This window comes from Saccopteryx leptura, chromosome 1, assembly GCF_036850995.1.
Source record: "Saccopteryx leptura isolate mSacLep1 chromosome 1, mSacLep1_pri_phased_curated, whole genome shotgun sequence".
Taxonomy (NCBI): domain Eukaryota; kingdom Metazoa; phylum Chordata; class Mammalia; order Chiroptera; family Emballonuridae; genus Saccopteryx; species Saccopteryx leptura.
In genome coordinates, this window is record NC_089503.1 from 119971880 (window position 1) to 119997371 (window position 25492).

The following is a 25492-nucleotide window of genomic DNA, read 5'->3' on the forward strand; positions in this document are numbered from 1 at the left end:
CTATGTAATTATCATTTATTGGTGTCCTCACTTAACCCTCTGGCCTAACTTGTACAGACCAGTTTTGATGCTATTAATGAAGTTCAGAAGACCACGTAGCTTGTTGTTTGTTAGCATCTCCTTTCCCATGACTGTTTTACTCTTTTAAAAAAGAAAACCCGTAATTTTACCCATCACTATATATTTGATGTGCTATACTAATAGAGTCCAAGTGCTTAGCATAGATGGAGTTTGTAAAGCCAGGAGGCACGGCCAGGGCCACTATCAGAGCAGCCACCTGGCCCATGCAGGTTCGCATTGGATTCGGACAGTCGGTAAAGAAACAGTGGAGCCAAAAACTGATGGGCCATAGTCTTTAATTCTAGCTTGCACCCGGCGGGCAAGTAAAAATACACACTGGGCTCCAAAACCCAGTCACATTCAGTGCTCACAAAGCTACTGACTTATCCGAGTTTCCTAGAATCAAAGGTTTCTAGCTCACCAGACTTATTCACCTCTGTTCCCCATCTCCTTCCTTATCCCAGATACAAACTCTACACAAACTGACATCTCACTCAGCACTCCGCCATCTTGGCTGTTTCTCCTGCTCCTCCACGTGGCCTTTCTCTGCTCTCTCTCCTCTGCTCTCTCTTCTAATGATAATCTCCCAGGAACCAAGAGCGCCAACTCCCGTTCTGCCCCCACTTTATATTGTAGCTTTAGAACCTCTAATCCAATATACAAAACAGGGAAGTCTCTACTACAAAGTCACTTCTCTGAGGCATGATTGACTTGTACCACCCCACATCAAAAAGGGTAGGAAAGGCTTAATCCCAAAACCAAGCCCCAGGCTACAAGGATTCTGCCTGCCTTTAGCCCACCCCAACACACATTAATATCACCTGGGCGACGGCCTCCACGTGGGCAGCATTATCTCTTACAAAGTGAGCATAATATATTTTATCTGCCCAACAGAGTTTTAAAATACTGCTCCATTTTAACTTGATTTTTAACAATGGATAGGCAAGAGTGACTGTTTTAATGTTATTTAGAAAGCTAGTTAATGTAGTTCTAGGACCTTATAGAAACAAATGAAACAACATATTTCAAAACAGGAAAATATGGACCCTGGCCTGTTGACTCAGTGGTAGAGCGTCGGCCCAGAATGTGAATGTCCCGGATTTGACCCCTATTTAGGACACACAGGAAAAGTGACCACCTACTTCTCCACCCTTCCCCCTTCTCCTTCTCTTACTCTTCCTCTCTCTCTTCCCCTCCTGCAGCCATGGCTTGATTGATTCCAGTGCATTGGCCCAGGTGCTAAGAATGGCTCCATGGAGCCTTTGCTTCAGGTGATAAAAATAGCTCGGGTGAGAGTATGGCCCCAGATGGGCAGAGCATCAGTCCCAGATGAGCATTGCTGGGTGAATCCTGGTCGAGGTACATGCAGGAGTCTGTCTATCTTCCCTCCTTTCACTTGGAAAAAGAAGAAAAAATAAAACAGGAAAACATGGCATATACTGGCAGTGTATACAAGCCTGCTCTTCAGCAGTAGTCTGGACTACTCCGATAGATGGACCTTGGGCTCCCTCCCTCCCTGCCTGCCACAGGCAAGTTATTTAAGCTCTCTGGGCCTCAGTTATCTCATTTATAAAATTGGGATTTGAAAAGTACCTTCCCAGAGGGCTGACTGCTAAATAGAATGTAAATATTTGCCAGGCTTTACAGATAAGAATTGCCATAATTATATATGTTTGTATATAAATATATATATGAACATATGTGTACATAGATATGCATACACGTATGAGTTACAAAAATAATTGGAAGTAGGTCATTGCCATAACCATCTGAAAGGTAAGGGCGGGGTGGGGAACGTGATTTAAAGTCTGACGGCGTGTGGAGGCCAGGGCTGAACTGTTCTGGTTGGCTGTGCTCTCGGCTGGCTGCCAGGATGGCAGGGACAGGCTCGTGGGCTCAGAGTACGAGGAGCAACACAAAACAGGGCAAGTGGAGTCAGAATCTGTAGCAGGATTTCTTTTTTTTTTTTTTTTTTTTTTTTAAATTTATTTATTTATTTTAATTTTTTTTTAATTTTTATTTTATTAATTTTTAGAGAGGAGAGAGAATGAGAGAGAAAGAGAGAGAGAAGGGGGAGGGAGGAGCAGGAAGCATCAACTCCCATATGTGCCTTGACCAGGCAAGCCCAGGGTTTTGAACCGGTGACCTCAGCGTTCCAGATCAACGCTTTATCCACTGCGCCACCACAGGTCAGGCTGTAGCAGGATTTCTAAGGAAACAAGCCTTTGTTTTGTGATCGAGCTAATCGGCTCACCACCAGACATTAGCAGGCGTCTTGACTTAGCACCAGCGATGCCCACACTTCAGGTCTCTTAGACCTGTGCATTGTAACCACCTGTCTGATGCTCACAACAACCTCGTAGCTGGGGAGGGAAGTCTTCTGCCGCCTTTGGATAGATTAGGAAGGTTCTGAGAAGTGGACTGACCGCATGTCAGGCTTCATCTCTGAAGGTGACGGGACCGCTGTGAGGAGGGGACTTCCCTGGTAGCGTTGGGCTGCCTCTGTGTGGAGCCCCTGCACCTTCGTTGAGGCACTTTTGAAGTCACTTTCAGGATCCTTTTCTGGGTCCGTCCCTTTCCTTGACTGGCTCTCAGCACCCTTTCTCATCTGTCCGTATTTCCTCAGTTCCTTGAACAGGGCCGGGCATGGAGTCAGTACATTTTGAACAAAAGAACTTTTGGCATAAAGCGGAGCGGGCAGACTTAAACCCCCATCTCCATCAACACGTGCATCAGAAATTACACTTCCTTCAACTTGGACAGGTGGGGGCCACATTTTCTAAAGTGTGCATAGGCATGTAGAGGGTTTTCTCTAAGGTGCTATTTTCTAAGGACCTGCTTTATCCTGTGAAACCAGAGATCCCCTTGCCACCTGATTTTCTGTGTGCGGTGTAACACTATGCCCACTCCTAACAATCCCCCCCACCCCCAAGATTCGTCCCATGCCCTCAGTGTCTCTGTGCCCTTTGTCTAGGCAGCAGGTATTGTGCTCATCTCAGCAGGAAACAGGGCTGTGCCCGGGTGTGGGCTAATAATTGCCCCACCAGTCAAAAACACCCAGGTCCCCGCGCTTGCCCGGGTCTGGAGTAATGTGGCCAGGACAAAGAGATCGTGGACTTTATTATTAGACACACATACAAGAAAAAGCTTATTAATGAAAAGCAGTCTGCAAGAGGAGTTGGCACAGAAGTCAGCTTCCACTGTTTCCAGTTCAGCTGGGACTTGGCTCTGGGGGAGGAGAGCCTGCGTCGGTTACTAGTGTCTCAGGCCACAGGCTGCTCCGTTGTGATGGTCTATGGAGCTCAGGAAACATCCCCTTCTTTTCTATCTCAGAGAAATTTTAAAAATGAAAAGATTTTCAAATGAAAATTCATCTCTAGCTCTGCTGTTTCGTGCTTGCTCATGCATAATCTAAAGGGTGTTACATTTGCAGACTTTGGTGTCTGTTCAAAGTAAAGACTTTTTAAGCCATTTTTCTAGAATCTGGAAAAGCTGCAGACTGCTGAGTGTTAGCCTGCTTCACAGAATTGTTCTCATTGTTGCTAATTTGTGCTGACCTTTTGTACAGAAATATTGTTTCTATTTTAACAGGTTTAGCTCAGTCCACAAAGCAATTACCCATAATATCTCAATTCTTCTAGTACACAGTGAAAAGACCTTTAAAACTGAATTCATTTGAAAACATGCATTGTTTCTGAATAACACTTTTTTTTCTGGGTCTGTTTTTAGGGTTCTGTAAGCAGCTTCTAAACATTTTAAATCACCTCTTTTTTATTTTTTAAACAAAGCTCTTCATATATTATATCGCCACCCTCCCCCAACACACTGGTTTTCACTTTATTTGTAGCAGCCAGACGTAATAAATAAGGGCTTACAGCCTGTTTTTTGTTGTACCACGTTGGCAATAGTAACATCTCCTCTGAAAACATATAAACACTTTACAGATTTGATTTAGTGGACAGTGTGGGCGTAGCGGCTCTGTTCTTGTAGTGGCGAGCACCAGACCATAGTATTTTCAACAACGAGGGCTCTTAAGAGCAGGAAAAAAAATCAGAAATTCCTGGTAAAATGTGAAGCAAAGGGTCTCTCAGGGCAGGTGTGCTTAAGCTCTTTTTTGTGGTTTTTTTTCTTTGTAATTGCTGTGCTCCGTTGGAAACCTGGCCGGGGACGGTCAGAGCCTGCTGGAAGGTGCACCTCCATCCCGGCTCCTTCCCGGCCACAGGTCTGCCCGTCTTTCTCCTGGCTGCCCACTCTCCTCCTTCCTTCTTTTCTTTTCCACTAAATGTGGAATTAAAGCACAGAGCTTCTTAAATCTTAACCACGTGGTTCACAAAGTATGGGGCATGGGGGACCTGAGGCTTTAACCCTAGGCTTATATATTGTTGAATGTGGGGGGGTGGTGTTTGTTTTTTAACCACCTAGGCACTGAATTGCTACTAAAAAATCTCTGAAATCTTTCTCCTAGTAGTATTTCCCTGAAATGTACTGCTAAGTCACCCAAGCACATAAATCCTGAAAGCCACCTTCCTTGCTATTCAGTTGGTTGATATCCTATAGATTCTGTCCTTATGTGCTGACAGCGCCCTGAACTCAGATCCACATCTGTTCGTGCTGTTTAAGGATGCTTTTCTGGATTTCCTTTTCCTGTGTAGTCACACTGAGATACATACAAAACCATCGGTAATAATAATGATAGACCATGGTTTCAGATGCTGTCCAGTGATTTCTAGTTGTCACCTTCTTCACTGTCTGCATAGCTGATTCCAAAAACTCAGTGTATTGGCTCCATTACAAACCCTTACCCAGTCACACCCTCTGGGAAAGGGACCCAGGTGGCAGCACTGTCCACCAATTCTGCTGGTAATTTGTGGACACTACAGTTGGAGGATGAGCCTCACCATGCCCTGCCCCAGTCGGACTCACACTGTAACCCCTGGTCCTGTCCTCTTCCTGCACACTGCTCCCTGATTTAATTAGGCATTCAGTGAAATTTCAGAAAGCAACTCAAAAGAGCAAGGTGACAGTGCTGATACTGCTTAAAAGTCGTAGTGGTGAGGATGCTAAAACACATCATAGAGTGTCTCACATTGAGACACAACATGAGAATTAAACATGCCATTTCTCTGCGTTCCTGGGACACACTGCCACTCACCCCGGTATCTGCAGTGCCTGTCTGTGTAGGAAAGTTTCCGGTGACTCTGAGTCTACTGTGCTTAGCAGTTTCATGTTTTGAAGGAGGATGTTTTCTGTAAAAAACCCATTTAACACACCATTGGTGCTCTTTGGTGCTCTCACAGTTAACCATTTGGAGTGGCATATCCTCTTGAAAAGGTGTGAGTCCCGAACAGGATTCTTATCCTGGGAATTAGTTCAACATTCTAGAATCTCCCGCAAGGTTAACAAAAACAGTGGGAACATTTCTGGGAGTTCTGGTTTTACCTCATTTCTGCCTAAATAAGTACTGTATTTGAGAGATTAGTTCAGTTTAAAAAAGCTCTATACTGTTCAATTCATGTAACATCTTATTCATAGCATCAGAGAGAATGTCTAGCAGTAGAAAGTCATGAGGAATTGGCATATATTTCTGAAATAATGTTAATTATTTCAAGTCTCAGTTAATTCCATTTAATGACTTTTGAGGGCATGTCCATGAAGTATTTGTTAGTTGTGTCTATAGTAATAGATTAAGGAAAGATCTTTTTTCATAGTAAAGAAAACATTTCCAATCGATTAAAGATAATATTGACCTCATTCTGAGATGCCTTGTAAACAAAGAATTTGGATTCCTTTGCATGGTTCCTTTTTGCCCATCTTCACGTGATTGTATATGGGAAGTCAGACTCCAGACTCTCGGGGACATTTGAAAGGAGGCCTTGGCAATGGACATTTACCTTGCATTGTGAATACACACCATTCTCGGTCACCGTCACTTGATGTTAAGGGGCCTTGCATTAGAATGGAATATGGTAGACAATTGCCATAGTTCATGCCTGGGCATCAACAGGACAGCAGTAACCTGTGCTGATTTGCACTTGTAGGTAATACTGCCTGAATTATTATGAAACTGAGGTTTATAACACATTTGCTTTGCTGAGACAATTATTATGTTATTTGGTTCTTGTTAATGAAAAAGAATGTATGTTGTTTAAATATATTCCAGTCACCTGAAATAATGGTTAGTAAAGCGATTTCAAACAGAGGCCTCCTGTGGCAGCTCTTTAATGTATAACAGGCTCTCCGTGGAAGGAGGCTGTGCAGGCTGCTTTTGCATAGGCCTGATGACCTTGACATCAAGAACAGCAGGTGACTTTGAACATTTACTTGGAGGCAAAGGTTCTGCTAAGTGTTTGACACGACTTAGTTCACAGCAATCATGCAAGGCAGGTCCTTTTACTTCCCATGGTTTCTAGTTGTGGAAACTGAGGCATGTGGTGGGAAGGTGTCATTCCTGAGGACACTCAGCCATGATTGGACATGGCAAGGATGTGAGCTGGGGTTTGAACTGGGGTCAGCAAGATGCCAGAGACAGTAAGGGCTCATCACAGTTACTGTACATGCTATTGCTTAATCAAGTGGTGACTGGCGACTTCTTAGACTTTGTTTTCTACTTCAAGCCCAGGCGTAGCTCTGGGTGCCTGATTTGGACACACTGAAGACGCCTTGCTTTATGCAGCCCGGAGCTTTCCTGCCAGGCCCAGCCTGGCATTTGGAAATGCCTGGGGTGCTGTCCTGCTGCTGCTAAGACTGAGACCAGAGGCATGTAGGGGCTGGCGTCTGGATGCAAACGCCTGCTGGGGAACAATGATGTCTCCTGTCCGAATGCTGGAGAGCACTTCACTTTGGACGGGGCGCTCGTGGCGAGGCCCCTTGTTAGTGTTGCGGTTCTTTGCTCAGTAGGTGTGAAACCAGAAAGGGTTGGGGTGGGGCTCAGGTGGTGGAGATGTTCACGGAGAAGATAAGAGGTAACCAGAGAGCGGGGGTGGGGACACAGGGACAGTGGCCAGGCTAGTCCCATTTGAGGGCATCCTCAGCCTGTGCCTTCTCGACTGCATGTGTCCCATCCTCACCACTCTTCCTGGTCTGTCCTCTCCTGACTGCCTTGGGCTCAGCCTTGCTCTCGCTGCTCTGCGGCCAGCTCTGGGCTTCAGACTTTTATGGGACCGGCCCACCTGCTGTACCAAGGCTGACCTTTTTTGTTCTGCTGGTGCTGGTTTTACCAAATTTCTGCTCTTGGTTCACTCATGCCCCTTGGTCACCTGGCTTTTAATCAGCGGAGCAGTGGTCTGAATCACATCTCTATGGGGCTCTAACTGGTGAGTGGCAGTTTTGGAGGTGGCCGGACATACCAACTAGGGAAGGGCACCCAGTATATGGATCTCCACGTGGGTCACCTTCTGGGCCCAGTGCCTAACTCAACTATTAACAACAACAATAGCTTTATTGAGATCATTTATACTGCATAGAATTTGCTCATTGAAAGTGTATAGTACTGTAGATTTTAGTCTATTCATGACGGACTTGTGCCGTCATTACTGCATCATTTTTAGAACATTTTTTATCACCTTAGGAGAAAACCTCATATTCCCCATTCCCTCCACCCCACCCAGCCCCTGGCAACCACCAGTCTCTCCGACTCTGGGTTTGCTTTGATATAAACGGAATCATTTAATGTGTGGCCTTCTGTGCCCGACCTCTTTCATTTGGCACCGTGCTTTCCAGGTTCACCCATGTTGTAACAGGTACCAGTACTTATTGCTCAATAATATTGCACTGTCTAGGTATACCACATGTTTGTCCATTCATCTGTTGATGGACATTGGGATCGTTTCCGCCTTTGGGCTCATGAGAATAATGCTGCGAACATTCATGTATGTGACTTTTTTTGCATGGACACATGTCTTCATTTCCCTGAGTTATATACCTGGGCATGGGATTGGTGGGACATATGATAACTGTACGCTTACCCTTTGGAGGAACTGCCAGACTGTCTTCCAAAGCAGCTGTGTCATTTTATATTCCCTCCAGCAGTGTTTTAACTCTTAACAGGATCATATATAGTTATCAAGAGGTAAGAGGGCAGAGAATTTTATGTGTGTTTGTATAATATATATATTTAAAGTAATGTGGATATAGTCATTCATTTCTAATGCGAATCTTAAGGTGTCTGAGGGAAGTGACACAACGTTTCTGTGTCCAGATGTCCACCAGGTGGGAGGCTGTCGCTTGGTGCCCTTTCATCATCACGTTCCTCGTCAGTTTCCATCTGCCCACCGTGTGCGCGTGTGGGTCACTGAGTTTCTGGTCCTGACCTTCTCCATTATGCGTGCCCCTGGACAACAGAGGGAGGCGCAGTGGCCTGGCTGCTGAAGGCTGAGAGCAGTGCAGGTGTGATGGAGTGAAAGCAGGGTGGGGAGTTGGGCTCACAGTGTCAGGTGTCTGCATCCTGGAGGAGGGGCCACTCTCCAGTGGAAATATGGACCATTGGGTGCTGAGTGAGAGTGTGGAGGGCCCTTTGTCTTTACACCATATTTTGATTCTATATATAATATTCTAAACTGGAAATTTTAAGAGATGCAAGCTAATTCAGGAGATTACCAGAAAGAAAGGGTCTCTAGACTCCCTTTGTGGGAAAGCTCAGTAGCAGATGGGAAGCTATGCAGAGAGTGACAGTGACAAAAACATGGGCAGGTTTATCCTTACAACCTTTGCTAAGACTAAGGTTTCAACCAGGTTTCCATCAGTTTCTCTATACTTCAGGCCCTCTGGCTTTTAGATACTTGGACCAGATTTGCTACTGCTTTGGTGTGCAAGGCTTTTGTATCCTTTGCATTCACAGACATTCACAGGGAAATAATAATTCTTTGTTGATACTTTTCGGGGAGAAACAAACAAGCAGTATTCTTTTTAAACCCTTTATTTTGTTCAAGGTCCATATGCTAGGAAAAATGTCTCAAAGTACATAGTATTCTTCTAAATACATATTTCTAAGGAGATCCTTGCTGTCATTTAGTGATCTATATTTTTTCAGCCCTTTATCTCTCCAGCCTTCTGCCTCTTCCTAATCCTTTCAGTAATTCAAGTAGCTTTTCTCCAACATTTCCAGAGATTTCCTTGGCAGTGGGGGCTGGATCAGCACACAGAGAAAGTGTGGGAACTAATCATCACATGTCCAAGCTGTTGTGCTTTGTTTCTGGTCTTTCCACTTATCTCCTGGACGACTTGTTTTCTCTTTCTTCCTGGACCGTAAGTTTGAGCCAGGTTGACCCCTTGGCCCCTTGTAGATATTTTACCAAACTAACAGCCAAAACCGACTTATGGTTTCAGTTTGGAATCTGGAATCATTCTGATTCTATCACTGTTCACTGGTTAATGAATACCTTGTGTGGTATCTCTCAGTTTCTTAACTTGACACTTGGAAATGCATAGCATGCAAAAAACAGTGCTTAGAGCTAGGATTCATATAATTGATTGTGACTTTGTTTTAAACCTCCAAGATGAATGCATATTTGGCTCAAATATGCCTTTTTTCATTCCACTTAAGACAGCCAAGGAATTACTGTCATATTATTCAGTTTCAGGCAGTTTCAAGGCAGCCAGTAAATAAAATGTTGATTTACGACTCAGACTTTGCAGTTAGGTTTTACAGGACAAATGCAAGGTGCTCATTACATGCTCCTAGCACCACAGCAGGACAGCTGCTCCTCATCTCTTTAGCAGACAATTAGTAAGCCCCTGGTGCCAGACATGTGACTAGGCTATGGGAACCCAGAGTTCTCACGAGATGCCATCTAGGTCCTTCTACATTGGTCCAGTCCAGGGGTCCCCAAACTACGGCCTGCGGGCCGCATGCCGCCCCCTGAGGCCATTTATCTGCCCCCGCCGCACTTCCGGAAGGGGCACTTCTTTCATTAGTGGTCAGTGGATGCATCCTGTGCTCCTGGAGTACTGTATGTGGTGACGCTGCAAAGCACAGCGTCGCTCACGTACAGTACTACTTCAGGTGACACGGGACGCACGCGTCACAGCTCCAGAAGCACGTCATATCACTTGTTACGGCTAGCAGTGACAAATATGGAACCGGACATTGACCATCTCATTAACCAAAAGCAGGCCCATAGTTCCCATTGAATTACTGGTCAGTTTGTTGATTTAAATTTACTTGTTCTTTATTTTAAATATTGTATTTGTTCCTGTTTTGTTTTTTTACTTTAAAATAAGATATGTGCAGTGTGCATAGGGATTTGTTCATAGTTTTTTTTATAGTCCAGCCCTGCAACGGTCTGAGGGACAGTGAACTGGCCCCCTTTATAAAAAGTTTGGGGACCCCTGGTCCAGTCTAAGAACAGTAGCATGGCCTTTACCATTGCAGACGTCACTGTACAGTCTTGCCCTCATTCCCGCTGGCCCATGTGGAGCCCCAAATCCTCATCATGCTGCTCAAGGAAATTGGCCCCATGCAGGCAGGAGCCCCCAGTTTGCCACCCCTGGTTCCTAGGAAGAGATAAGGGATTGCATATATCTGTTGGCCATTTGTATGTCTTGAGAGAAGTGTCTGTTCAGATCCTCCTCTGCCCATTTTGTAATTGGATTTTTGTTGTTAAGTCGTTTGAGTTCTTTATGTATCTTGTATATTAACCTGCTGTACTATAAACCTATATAATTTTATCAACCAATGTCAACCCAATAACTATAATAAAATTTTAAAATTAAAAAAATAAAAGACTACCAACATACTGTGGTAAGGGATGGGAAAGGTTCTGTCCAAGGTGCTGTTGGAGAGAGGGGCCCTTAGCTCAGGCTGGGTGACAGTGGGGGTGTGGAGGAGGGGTAGGTGACCAGGAGGAGTGAAGGGCAGACCTCAGAGAGTTTACCGCAACACAGGAGGGCTAGGGAGTGGGCAGGAGACAGGCTGGAGTGCTCTCCTGGGAGAGCAGCAGGGGCCCCGAGAAAGGCATTGTGGGAGACCGTGCCAAGGAGATTATCCTTCCTCCTGGCAGCGATTGGGAGCAAACTGAGAATTTCAGTCAGGAGAGGAGCAGATTACCACTGATAACAGTAACAGGACTCACAGCAGAAATATTTGAGTTGCTTACTCAGCTCCAAGAACGATCTTCCTCTGTTCGCCCTACACCTAGGAGGTGTAAGTGTTATTATCATCCTCATCTTGTAGAAGAGTAGTGGAAGATTACAGAACCAAGTCACTGAAACAAGTTAAAATGGCCCAGTCAACGAGGAGCAGAGTGGGGTTCAAACTTACCCAAGGCCATGCTGTTCAGACTTGAGCTGTGTCCCCTTAAGAATCCTAGGCAATCCCAGTTTGGGAAACAACAGTCAAAGAAACCAAAGTCCTATCTCTGAAAATGCCTGTCAGGTCGGAGTTATCAGTGCCAAAAAAATTTGTCATTAAAACTTGTAAAAACAGAACAAGACCTTTTTAATTATTAAAACTCAAAATTCCAGTGTTCTTGTGCATATTTCATTGACCTGCTTTCTCTTGTATATGTGAGCAGTGTTATTTCTTATGTGCTATATGAATAGTTAAGGTTAATTAGCAGTATAACTAGGTGGTTATGCTGCCAGTCTCCTTCAGACAAACAATTTTATGAAAAGTGTTCAGGTGAATTAGGTAGGAGGTCTTTATTTGCAAATACATAACCACTTAGGGTTTTTTGTTGTTGTTTTGTTTCATGAAACTATGAAAAGATGATGCTTTTCAGAAATGCTATAATGTGATTTTAAAGCATAGGATTTGGAGTTGAGAGCCTTGTAATTGAGTGCCAACTCCAGTAATGCTCTTCTACTATGGATACTCTGAGCTTCAACTTTTCTCTGAAAAAAAATAGACATAATTTCTATCTGCTTCACATTGTTCTATGAGACTGTGCGTAAAATGATGAATAAATGATAGCTATTGTTAGTAACTTTGTGTTTTTAGAAAAAAGAAAAAAAAATTCAGTGCTCTTGGACTCCAGCCTAGTGTTACGGGTTTATGCCACGGGACACTGCAGGCAGAGAAAGCAGCTAGAAAACTGTCAGGGTCTAGATGGACAATGGGAGGAGTGAGCCTTGGCCGAGGCAAGGCGGGAGGGAAGATGGGTCTCAGGCCGTGTTGGTCTTCTGATCCCCAGGACTTGGAACGTGGATGTGGTGCTCAGCAAAGTGGAGGGGCTTGAGCCCTGGCTGGTTGGCTCAGTGGTAGAGTGTCGGCCTGGCGTGCAGAGGTCCCGGGTTCGATTCCCGGCCAGGGCACACAGGAGAGGCGCCCATCTGCCTCTCCACCCCTCCCCCTCTCCTTCCTCTCTGTCTCTCTCTTCCCCTCCCGCAGCCAAGGCTCCATTGGAGCAAAGATGGCCCAGGCGCTGGGGATGGCTTCTTGGCCTCTGCCCCAGGCGCTAGAGTGGCTCTGGTCGCGGCAGAGCAACGCCCCAGAGGGGCAGAGCATCGCCCTCTGGTGGGCAGAGCGTCGCCCCTGGTGGGCGTGCCGGGTGGATCCCGGTCGGGCACATGCGGGAATCTGTCTGACTGTCTCTCCCCGTTTCCAGCTTCAGAAAAATACAAAAAATAAATAAATAAATAATAATAATAAATAAAAATAATAATAAAATAAAATAAAAATATAAAAAATAAGCGGAGGGGCTTTAGGTTGATGTTGGTTTCCGACTTGGGGAACTGGTTCTGGAGGTCTCCTTCTCTGAGAAAGGCATAAGGGAGCAGGCGCAGGGCGAGGAGGAGATATAGCCATGTGGGTGCGTTATTTTTAGATGCCTGTGAAACGTCAGTATGCTTCAGAATTATAGGAATGGAGGTTCAAATTCATGCTATGAGGGTCCAGGCTTGTGATTCAGAATAAAGGGATCAGAAAGGGGTCCTTAAAATTAGAACAGAGATCAGGACATTAAGACAGGAGCAAAGGAATCTCAGAAACAAGAGCCTGTTGAACTTTTGTCAGGTGATCTTTGGGCCAAGAATGGCTACTTGGGCTTTCACCCCACCCCTGCTTCTTGCTTGGTGGAATTTCTCTTGGGCTAAAACTTTCTGTGCTTAAGACAAGTGAGTTAGAAGTCCTTTTTCCTCCTAATAGCTTGTGATTCTTGGTGGAGGTTTATTATTTCATTTTGTTTTTGTTGCTTTTTGAAAATAATTAAAATGTTTTTCATTGATTTGAGAGAGAGAGAAAAATGGAGAAAGGGAGGGGAAGGGAGCAAAAAAGAGAAGCATCAACTCATTATTCCACTTAATTGTTCCCTTTAGTTGTGCACTCACTGATTGCTCCTCATCTGTGCCCTGATCTGGGATTGAACCCGAGACCTCAGTGCACCAGGGCAATGCTCTATCCATTGAGCAACCTGGCCAGGGCGAAAACCATTTTTTAAAAATTAATGGAATCAGTTTATATGTATCCAGATATGTTCATTGATAGTGATATTGATTGGACTTATTTGTCTTTGTAAGTCTAGATATATTATGAATTTTTAGAAAAAGAGTCAGAAAATCATAAAAAGCAAAATTAAAACACCTGCAAACTTGCAGGTCATTATTAGAGTACTGATATTTTCTTCCAGGCTTTTTGTCTGTGTTTGTAAACTTTATTAATTGTGAGATCACTGTAGATCATGGGTATGTAAGCAGTATAGAAAGAGGCCCCGTGTACTCTTCACCCAGCTCCCCTCAGCGATCTCCAACTCAGTATCACAGCCAGGGTGTTGACAGTGACACAGTCAAGATGCAAAAGCTTTCCATCAGCACAAGGGTCCCACATGCTGCCCTTTCATGTCGAAGGGAAATGCCCACCCATTTTCCCCTTAAGCTCTGGCAGACACCAGTTTGCCTTCCATACTCTATAATTGTGTCATTTCAAAAATATCATATAAATAGCATCATACAGCGTGTAACCTTCTGGGACCGGCTTTTTCAGCTTTTGTGTATTACGGATTAAGCTGCTGTGAACATTCACGTGCAAGTTTTTGCACAAACGTAAGTGTTCCTTTATCTAGAATGAATGCCCAACAGTACAGTTGCTGACGTGTGTGTATATGTGCATGTGCATGTGTGTATTTTAAAAAATAAGCCTAGGATTATAATGTGTGTGTGTGTGTGTATAGAATAATTTCATCATAGATTTTAGTTTAACTATAATGAAAAACATTTGTAAATTATGGTCTTTTCCTGCACACGGAGTTCTTCCACATTGGAAAGACTGGCCCAGGGACACAAGCAAGCATCTTTCTTCTTTTGGTGGACTTGGCCTATCCCTGGTGTAAGCAACAAGAGAGCTTTTATGAGACATGTCCTAGTACATCTGGAACAATAAGGGTCACTTCCCTTTGGGCAGAATTTCTTGAAAATTTACACATATAAAAGTAATATAGCTTCGCATTTTAAAGCATCTGTACATAATTCTTCTATAAAATCACAATTCTTATGTTATGTATAAATTCAGATTTGAGGTCTTATTTCCTTTATATGCAACTAGTCTACTCTATTCTGTTCTTTAGTGTGTGTGTGTGTGTGTGTGTGTGTTAGCCATTCCTTCCAGCTATGCCAGCTCACTCTAACAGTTCACTTTTTTCTCTGAAGTTCCCAGGAAGGGTCAGGGCTAGCGTATCACCCAGGCCTCCCTAGTTGGGACAGTTGCGCGTGTGGGTGAGTTAGCTGCCTTTAGCACTGCTTGTCTGTGGTGTGGCTCTTTGTCTCCATCAGCAGATGTGCCATCCACAGATTAGCTGCCTAGTGTTCAGACTTCTGCCACTCTTAATCCTGTCTGTCTGTCTTCAAACTGCAGTGTCATCAGAAAGATGCCTGCTCGGTGGTTACCACTTACTGTTCAGGAACTCATCAGCAGAGCCTCTGCCTTTCTTGGGTTGTGTGTGTTATTGCTGATGCTTTCCGTGGTGTGTCATTTGTGCACATGAAAGCAGAAAGAGACCTTCCATTTGGGGACAACAGTGCTTATAGTGATCACTCCTGGAAGCAATTCAGACGTTGCTTTCCTGGGGGAGGGGGACTTCTGGAAAGTTGGTCGCATTGAATTGCACTTTGTAGTGAGATTTCTTTTTTGTATCTTGCCCCTAGAAAAATGGTGTCAGTGTCATGTTTGATATTAAAGCTGTCTGTGATAATAAGTAGGTAGAGAAGTGTCTGCCTGCACTTAGCTGCTTACATGGCCCTCAGTTCCTTTAGGACAGAGGCCCAGTGCCACTGCAGGGCACGGGGCCCCCATACCTAGCCCCCACTACGCTCTGCCAAGCAGCTGCTGTGCAATCTGGCCTCTGTGTCTGCTTTTCCCTGGCTATCCTTCGTCTGTTGTGGCTGGTTCCTACTGTACTCTGGGTATTTCCTCTGTTACAGTCCCCACCACGTGGGTAGGAGTACCTGTTCACTTTTCTGATCCTTCAGTGGATGGTGAGCTTTTTGAAAGAGGAGCATTTAGCCCTGGCCGGTTGGCTCAGCAGTAGAGCGTCGGCCTGGCGTGCAGGAGTCCCGGGTTCGATTCCCGGCCAGGGCACACAGGAGAAGCGCCCATCTGCTTCTCCACCCCTCCCCCTCTCCTTCCTCTCTGTCTCTCTCTTCCCCTCCTGCAGCCAAGGCTCCATTGGAGCAAAGATTGCCCAGGCGCTGAGGATGGCTCTGTGGCCTCTGCCTCAGGCACTAGAATGGCTCTGGATGCGACAGAGTGACGCCCTGGATGGGCAGAGCATCGCTCCCTGGTGGGTGTGCCAGGTGGATCCCGGTCGGGTGCATGCGGGAGTCTGTCTGACTGCCTCCCCGTTTCCAGCTTTGGAAAAATGAAAAAGAAAAGAAAAGAAGAAAAAAAAAGAAAGAAAGAGGAGCATTTAATTCGTCACTCTATTCCCAGGGTCCTGCTTGTAGCATGACATGAATGAGGGGAACGAGAGAGAGTAAATGAAAAGTAAGAGAATAAATGAGAGAGTAAACCCAGCCCTGCCCACCCGGAAAGCAATGCACAAGGTGTTTTCCCTCCCCCCTCTGCACTCCTGCTCTCCACGCCAGCTCTCAAGTTCAAGGGGAAGGGTCATGAAGTTCTTCCCCATTTACTCCATTGAGTGTGCCCAGGGCTGCACAGCCAGTAGGTGACAGAGCTGAATGCAAAAGGCCATCTCTAAACTAATGTCCCTCTCAGGTCTGACTCTGACGTGCATCTTTCCCATGGTCCCAAGGAATTCAGTGCTAGTTGTGCTGTGTGCTGTTGGGCAGGTTTCCTAACTTTTCTGATCTTTTGTGAATTCATCCTTTAACAAATGAACACCCCCGCCCCCCCAGCTGAGGGTCAAGTGAGGTAATATGATCCACGTGCCAGTGCTGGCCGCCAGCATTCAGTAGTGGCTGGGTCTGTACCCAAATGCTGTGCATTACCCCACGCTGGGCACTCAAACCTGGTGACAAATTAAATGACTTAATCTCACAAAATAGTTTGAGTCTTTGAAAAAGAAGATACTAGTCTTTGCTTTATCTATATTTAGTAGTCAGTTATCTGACTACCCAAGGGAGGTCAAAGTAACACATATTTATTTATATAAAGATAATTTTAACCCCGTATCATGGGTATTAGGATGCTAAGTCTCTGACAAATTTGAGCTGAAAGCACCATTTCCCATGTATAATTTTGCTTTTGATTAGATTCCAATGGCACTTTCTAGTAGAGTTTACATTTTCATGCCCCAAATACTTTGTTCGGTGTCTTGAGGCGGCCGTAGAATAACAAGCCAGGGCAGATGTTCAGTTCCGTGGAAGCTCCTTCCTTAGACTTGTCCTCCGCACAGCCTGAGTCAGTGAAGCGTAGCATGAGGGACCTTGTTCCTGATGACATGATTGCTCATTTCAGCCACATGTCAGGAGGCAAACGTCGTAACTGTTGTCACCGATCAGACTTTCATCCATGAATCAGTGAGCCAATAATCGAAAGAATGAAGGAAAGTAAATTGAGAGGCATCCCTGGATGTAATGTTGAATTCCAGGGAAGATCGAAAGGAGGCCACCCAGATTTTTGCGAAGGGATTAAAATAGAAGAAGAAAGTGTTGTGTCAAATAGTTTTTCATCAGCGCACAGTCAGGAGATCATCATAAAATAGGAAGAACTGAATGTGTTTCCCTCTCTTGCTCGCCTCCTTCTCTCGGAGCACAGCTGGTGCTCAGGCCCTTGTCTGAGGAGCGTGAGCTCCTGCATCTGCGCTAAGACTTGATTGATTCCTTATAGAATGTTCTGCATTGTTCCTCGCATTACGTCTCCCTCCCAGAAATAGCTACATTTACTGAGCTCTCATTGGTGCCAACTGCTGTGACTTTTGCCTATGTTGTTTTCACGATAATTCTATGAGTTTAGGTAGCGTTATTACCCATCTTATTTTATAGACAGTGGAAATTGTGGGCCAGGGATGTTATCGTGCTCATTGTCCCTGAGCTATAGGGAGCATAGATCTAGGAGAAATGAATCCACCCAGATCTGACTCCAAGACCATGTTTTCGTCTTTACCTCACTCTGCCTCTCCTTCTCTACTACACCCATCTGAAGGCCAGGACCATGGATTCTGTGTGTGTGGAGTCTGTATGGTGGGCCAAGGCTGGTGCTGGGGAGCAAGGCCAGCATGCTTCCTGCCCTCATAGGACAGAGTTTTCAAACTGGTTTACAGCTTGTAATAGTGAGATGTGAAATTAGTTTAGAGCAGGGGTCTCAAACTCGTGGCCCACGGGCCGCATGCGGCCCGCCGAACAATTTTGTGCGGCCCGCAGACTAATCCACGAAGTTCAAAATATTTTGGATAAAATTAAGTAAGCCTAGGGGCCTACTTGTATTTTTCATTTCTCTAGCATCCTAGCTAGATATTAGCTTAGTTAACAGCAGTTGTGATGCGAACTACAGTTTCTGGTCGTTTTGTGACACTTTGAGTAAACTGCATGTACGATTGTGCTTGTTTTACTGATTTTTTTTTGTTTTCAACTGCAGTGAGAAAAGTGTTGCATAACAGTTGCCTTTTGTAGACCTAGTGCGGCCCGCCGAACGGCTGTGATCTTGCTCTACGGTCCACATGCTGAGTTGAGTTTGAGACCCCTGGTTTAGAGGGTCACAGCCAGCATTTAGGAGAAATAGGATAGAAAATATTGGGATGCATCCTATATTGTGATGTGCTTTGTAAAACTATGTGGACAGTAGTTTATAGTAGAAAACATTTCTTACTGTAGATTTTGGTTAAAGAGTTGAAAGTCGCTGCCCTGGCTGGATAGTTTGGTTGGTTAGAGCATTGTTCTGATACACAAAAGTTGTAGGTCCGATCCCTGGTCAGGGCACTTACAGGAACAGGTTGATGTTTTCTGTCTCTGTATCTCTCTCCCCCCCCCCTTCCTCTCTCTCTCTCTAAAATCCTGTAAATAAATTTTTAAAAAGAGAAGTCACTGACAAGTACAATAACAGGGGCCGCGAGTTTGAGACCCCTGCTCTAAACTAATTTCACACCTCACTATTACAAGCTGTAAACCAGTTTGAAAACTCTGTCCTATGAGGGCAGGAAGCATGCTGGCCTTGCTCCCCAGCACCAGCCTTGGCCCACCATACAGACTCCACAATGTAAGTGATCACAAACTGTCATAACGAGCTATGAAGACAGCACTTGTGTCGTCATGAGGGGAGTGACAGGGTACTTTCTGCAAGGGTAATATTTGGGCTGAGACCTCAAAGAAGAGAGGAGTAGGATGCCAGTGACCCAGATATGGGAACAGCAGGTACAAGAGCCCCCCGCCAGGTAGACAAAAGTAGAAATAGTATAGACCATATTGTCTATACTAATTGCATACAATACAATTAGAAAATAATAAAAATGTAAACAAACTCCAGTGCCTAATCTTCATCATCATCCTTACCGTCACCCTTCTTAAGCTGAGTCAAACAAGGAAGAATCAGAAATTACATTACATAGTATTGTCATTCTGACCTTTCATTTGCCTCTATTTGCTGTTTTTAGTTCTTAGTTTCTGAAAGGCTTGTTTTTGTTTTGTGAAAGGTTTTGCTTATAGGCATTGGCTTCCTCTCATCATTTTTTCTGGAATGTACGTTGACATCGGGTTAGTTGGCCTGTTATTGAATTTCTAGACCAGGGTATCTCAACCTTGGCACTCTTGACCTTTGGGCTGGATAATTCCTCACCTTCATCAACTTGATATGACTCAGTCGCCTCCTTCCCTTTTACATCAGTGGCAACCAAAAATGCTTACAGAAATTGTCACATGTTCCCCGGGGGCAGAGGCAGGGGAGAAAAATTGAGAACTACTTTAGAGGAAGTTTCAGGCTAACACGAGACATGAGACGAAGTTGCCCATATTGGGAATACCCGCTATTTCATCCACTCATCAGGACATAAGATTCCCGCCCCTCCCCCCTCCCTTTCTCTTCAATTGAAAATGTTAGATTTTATGACTGAGCATTCCTTATGACTTGTAATAAGGAAAATCTGTATTTCATCATTCCATCTTATAGAAACTACTGTGTAAGCGTGGTGGGGGTTGCCTTGCAATGTGTAAGGTTAAAAATAAAAGGAGATTGATAATGGCTCAGTGTTTTTATCTAATTAATTGAGTCCATGCCTTTTCATACAGAAGTAGACCCAGCCTTGGGCAGACTTACTTTGAGTTGTTTTTCTAATAGTGTTAATTGGTTTCCTTTGTCCTCACATGCTTAATCCAGTCCATCCTGTGACTAGTGGCTTGTATTTTTGTAACAGGAGCTGTTTGTTCTGAGGTCCCACTTTCTCTAAATTAATTTCTTATATGTCAATCTTTCATATTTTGTTCCATTTCTTAACCTCGCCGTGGCCTTTCTCCCAGTATATACTCCACTGAAGTAACCCAGTTTATTCTGAATTGGAGTTTTACGGATATATCTTGTATTTTGGTTGTTGTCTATTTCTGAAAAATCCCATAAAAAGAACTCCATTCTTTAAATCTAAAATTTACTTTTCTGCTGTTTCAGAATAATCTTATGTAACTAATAGCTTGTGAGTTGTTGTGCATAGAAATAACTTAAAATTTTTTTCCCATTGATTTGAAGGGAGAGAGAGAGAAGCATCGACTTGTTCACTTAGTTCCACTTAGTTGTGCACTCTTTGGTCCTTCTCGTATGTGCTCTGACTGGGTCGAACCCGCGATCTCAGCACGCCTGGATGATACTGTATCCACTGAACCACCCGACCCAGGCCTAAAAATGATTTTTGGATAGTTTGAAGGGCCCTCCTTCAAAATTCCTAAATATGATTGTGAATCTTATTAATTCATTGAAATCTTTGAAAATTCAATAAGGTGGTTTACTGAGGCCAATACATGGTATGGCAAACATAGGTTTATATTTGTGGGTACTTGAAATGCAGAGTTTATTCTTGTCTTATTACTTATTTATTATTGTATTATTTTCTGTATGAGCAACTGTAAACCTACTTTTCCCCCACTGTATGCATTAACACCCTGCATTCAGCAGACTGGTTCCATCCCTTACTTCTTAGGGGTTTCTACCTGGATGTTATCCAACCAGTGAGGCTACGCACAAATACCCAGTATAGAGTAACCCCTCTTGGCACTTAGTGTTTCTTACCTTTGTGACGTCTTCATAGACATTCATCACTGTCTGTGATGCTATATACTTACTTATTTATTTGTTTTACGCCCCCCCCCCTCCTTATTGGAATGTAGGCCATATTCCCAGTGCTTAGAACCCAGCGGGAAATATTTGCTTGAATGAATGGATTTTCTTAATTAATTGATCGGATACTTATTTAATACCTTCCATGTGTGCCAGACATCATTCTAAGATCTTTACAAATATAAATCCATTTCTGAATGGATGGTTATCTTGTCTTTCCTTCACAAATATGTTTTCTCTACTATTCTGCTTCCCTTGGAAATAATTGTTGTTTTGAGCAGGTGCAATCCTGAATCTTGGCAGGATGTTTCTTTATTCCTGTTCATTGCCTTTTATTCATATAACTTGTCTTCCATCATGATTGCCTCTCCTTGAGGTCATGAAGATTGTTCTAGTTCTCTGGGTCTCCTCTCCTGAAGTGAGCATGGGCCCACCTTGTATACTCAGTATGTTCCCGAAAATTTCTGAAGAAGTCAATGTACAAAGGTGGGAAACTCTATTTTTAGGTCATAGCCATTTTTCCAATGGCCATGTGACCAGCTCTGAATGGTTTACTTGTGCTCACAAATGTTCTTGCTGTTCCCAGCACATTAAGAAACAGTAAATATTTCATCACTATTCATATATATTTTAGTGTTTAAGTGTTGTACAGTGTGTATGATTATTCCCAAAAAGCAGAACAGACAACAATTTTAATATTCTAAATTATTGCTGTCCTCAAATCCTGGAAGTCTCTATATACTCAGATATTGAGTGGCAAAGTTATTTGTTTTCATGTTGGGGAAGACTTGGAGATGGTGAGTTTGCAGGGGCTGAGCAGGAGATGGTTGTGCTGGCTTTGCTGTCGTTCCTCCATTCCTGCGATAAAAATTTCCTGGGAACTTGAGTAACCTGTCTGCCAGTTGTGTAGGCAGGAATTCGAGCCAGCAGAGTGGGGAGAGACCTTCCCCAGGAGTGCTGGGAGTGGAGAGGTGATCATGGTGCCTCTGTGCACTCCTCAGCTGGCCGAAGCTCCCGGCCAGGTGAGGTCTGCCTTGGTCCCCACCGTCGCGATCACTTCCGATGAAAGACCAAGTATGCTGCCCAGTTGCAGTGTTTCTGGAAAGCCTGCCTGATAGACATCACAGGCATGTAGAAAGCTGGGGAAGGCAGAGACTTCCAGTTGTTTGCATTTGGGATTTTCCAAGTTGCCCTAAAACTACTTGTACGTTTAGCTTAGGTCTCTCTGTTTGACGTTCTTCCGTGGTATTTATGAGTTAAAATGCAAGCTTGGGTGTCTTGTTTCTACACTCTTTAATGTTCCTGTGCATTTTCCTTCATTATCTTGTTATCTGGGCGGTGGCACACTCCACCCTGCACATCCTCCAAGGGCCCCAGGCCTGCCCGGGCCTGCAGGGTTGGCCACCTAGCCGTAAGGGGGTGCTGCTGGAGCTGCACATCGCCTGGGGGTGTCTGAGCACAGGAAACAGCTGGGGAGAGTGGCTGGTCCCCAGAGGCCTTACTTGGGTGTCTGCCCTGGCCTTGAGCAGTTTCTCAGGGCTGGTTTTGAATAACTCTGTGGTTCATGTGGCAGAAATGCCACAGCTGAAGTTTTAATTTTTCTCTAGAAAAATATAACAGGCCATTTTCCATGGCTCTGAAAACTATGGAATTGGTGTGTTTGCTTTTTTTTTAGTGTGTCATTCTCTTTTACAATAACATACCATTTGTTGCCATGTAGACAGCTGGTCAATATTTAAAAACAGAATCTCCATTCAAAAAGTTCTGCAAACATTTTAGAAAGTTGTGTGTGTGTGTGTGTGTGTGTGTGTGTGTGTGTGTGTGTGCACGCGCACGTGCCACGTGAGTTTGTGTGCAGGTGAAGACGCGTATTTTTCATGTTCTTCAGGTTCTTGTTTTTTGCATCTTGGTCTCTTTGCTTAATTTAGAGGATGAATACAATAAAAGTGTAAAATGAATAAATATGGAGTAGACTACCTAATTAAATGTTAACCATATGAGTTTATATGTAAAGCTGGTCTAACTTTGGTCAACAAATGGAGCTGACTTGAAATGGTTAATCCTGAATCCAATCATTCATGAGAAAGCCGTGCAGAGTAGATTTGAGAAATGCCTGTGAGCTCAGTCCTCAGTCGCACCGTGTCACAGTTATCCCATGTCCCATTCCCCGTGTCCATGCCCCAGCATGGATCCAGCACCCACCGTGGAGGTTTGGGGTTTTCAGGGAGACAGGCTGTCAAGCGAAAAGACCAATTTTGTTTTAAATCCGAGAAGGTATTTGTTTTGCCCAAAGATCATATGAATGCTGTATGTCATGATAGTCAGGGGATAGTGTCCAAGGAGATTTTTCAAACATTCCTGTGCAGATGCATTCCAATCTTTAGTCTGTAGAACAAATGTATAGACATACAATGAATTCATGTAACACTTAAATGGAAGGACGTTATTATGAAGCTTTGAAATATACGATACCATGTGAAACGTTATGTAGTGAAACCAAATTACTTTCTAAAAGCTTGGTTAGCCAGCTTCTTCACTGATTTATATCAGTTGGAGGAATATACAGGGAGGTGAACTGGAAATTTATAATTGTGGTCCCCAAAGAAGAGTTAGCACTTGAACTAATATCGTTTAAGGACATCGAATAGCAACCCTAGTTGGATAGCTAAGTGGATAGAGCGATGTCCCAATATATAAAGGTGCTGGTTCAATCCCTGGTTAGGGCACATACAGAAAGAGATTGATGTTTCTTTCTATCTCTGTAGTCCCATCTTTCCCCCCTCCCTTCTCATCTTCCTTTCTCTTTCTCTACCCCTCTCTTCCCCTCTCTCCCTTTCTTTTCTCTCTAAAATCATTTTTTTAAAAAGAAGAACATCTAATAGCAATTATCAAAATAATTGCTTCCTTTAAAAAGAGATGGGTGGCACAAAGAATATGAGAATGTTTGTTTTCTGCAGTTTATTTTTTGTTGGCCAATTCAGCATCTTGTTGAAATTGTATTGAGTTGTCAGAAAGCTTCTAGAAACTCTTTGTTGCTGATAACTAAACAGTTGAATTTATTTTCTCCGTCAGGTGTTCACATACAAGCAGAGCACAATTACACACCAGAAGGTGACCGCTATGCACCCGATGAATGAGGAAGGCGTGGACGACATGGCCACCTTGACAGAACTGCATGGCGGCTCCATCATGCACAACTTGCACCAGCGATATAAGAGAGATCAGATTTATGTGAGTGCCGCTTTAATGCCCTTTCTGAATCCCTTAGCCTGACCAAGTGGTGGCGCAGCAGATAGAATGTCGGCCTGGGACACAGAAGACCCAGGTTCGAAACCACAAGATCACCAGCTTGAGCACAGGCTCATTCAGCTTGAGCATGGGGTCACTGGCTCGAGTGGGATCATAGGCATGACCTCGTGCTCCCTGGCTTGAACCCAAAGGTCACTGGCTTGAAGCCCAAGGTCGCTGGCTTGAGCAAGGGATCACTCGCTCTGCTGTAGCCCCCCAGGCAAGGCCTATATGAGAAAGCAATCAATGAACAACTAAGGTGCTACAATGAAGAATTGATGCTTCTCATCTCTCTCCCTTCCTGTCTGTTTGTCCCTATCTGTCCCTCTCTCTGTCTCTGTCTCTCTCGCTTAAAAGAAAAAAAAAAAGCCTCAAGTTTGACTGAATTTTTTTTTAATTTTTCAATTACGATTGACATTCAATATTATGTTAGTTTCAGATGTACAACTTAGTAGTTAGATTATATAACTTACAAAGTGATTTCCCCTCCCCAAAATCTAGTGCTGTTTTTCAAATTATTGTTTTCAAAGAGTATTTTCTGCCTTTTGAGAACCTCTAGTTAATCTAAGTAAAACTACGTGTTCAAGTGTTTTTGCCAAATGAGAAACGTGGCTCAATAAATCATGTTCTCTGTGTTTACTGCCCTGACTTTATTAGTGGGATTACTTAAATGGAAGGGTAATTTGACCTGTTCTGTGAATGTGTTCTGTTTGTTATTGTTTTGTTACGTGAAGAAGTCATGAGGAGTGGTTTGACTTCCTCAAGGAAGCTGGGAGGAAATGTGGATTTGCAAACCAGTGTACCTGAGCTTAAGCTCTTTTCTCGTTTTTTTGTTCTTTCTCCTTTTCTCGATTTTCTTTTTTTTTTTTTCCTGGCTCTGGATCCCACCCAGGAGGATACTTGAATTCAAGGGAACCCATGTTCTTTAGTTGTGAATCTGCTTTGAATGGAGACATGACCATAAAAAGCAGACATGCACGTGTTTCTCTCAACTTTTATGATATGTGACTACTTCTGTATTATAAAGTAATATTATAAAGTATATTATAAAGTAATATTTAAAACTCACTTCTATAATAAGTGCTTTTTACATTAAAGTACATTGTCTGAGAAGATTGATTGTCCTAAAGATCTACCCATTTTTCATCGGCCAGTTGGCACATCTTTACAGTAAACTGGGACAACTGCTTATACCTGTTTATTTTTCTTGTCAAGTTTAAATTCATACAGTTTTTTTTTTTTTTTCTTTCATTTTTCTGAAGCTGGAAACAGGGAGAGACAGTCAGACAGACTCCCGCATGCGCCCGACCGGGATCCACCCGGCACGCCCACCATGGGGCGAGGCTCTGCCCACCAGGGGGCGATGCTCTGCCCATCCTGGGCGTCACCATGTTGCGACCAGAGGCACTCTAGCGCCTGAGGCAGAGGCCACAGAGCCATCCCCAGCGCCCGGGCCATCTTTGCTCCAATGGAGCCTTGGCTGCGGGAGGGGAAGAGAGAGAC

At 44.0% G+C, this 25492-nt stretch overlaps 1 protein-coding gene and 1 non-coding gene across 4 annotated transcripts in view; both read left to right on the forward strand.

Moving 5' to 3' along the window:
- Window positions 1–25492, forward strand: part of MYO10 (myosin X) — a 224426-nt gene that overhangs the window by 67492 nt on the left and 131442 nt on the right. For all 3 annotated transcript variants that reach the window (XM_066374157.1, XM_066374163.1, XM_066374170.1), the window contains exon 3: window positions 23774–23932. In XM_066374157.1, the coding sequence (XP_066230254.1) occupies window positions 23774–23932 (159 nt within the window). The remainder of the gene's footprint in view (window positions 1–23773; window positions 23933–25492) is intronic.
- On the forward strand, window positions 11528–11656 carry LOC136389862 (small nucleolar RNA SNORA19). The gene has a single exon (XR_010748423.1). It is a non-coding gene; the product is annotated as a small nucleolar RNA SNORA19 (small nucleolar RNA).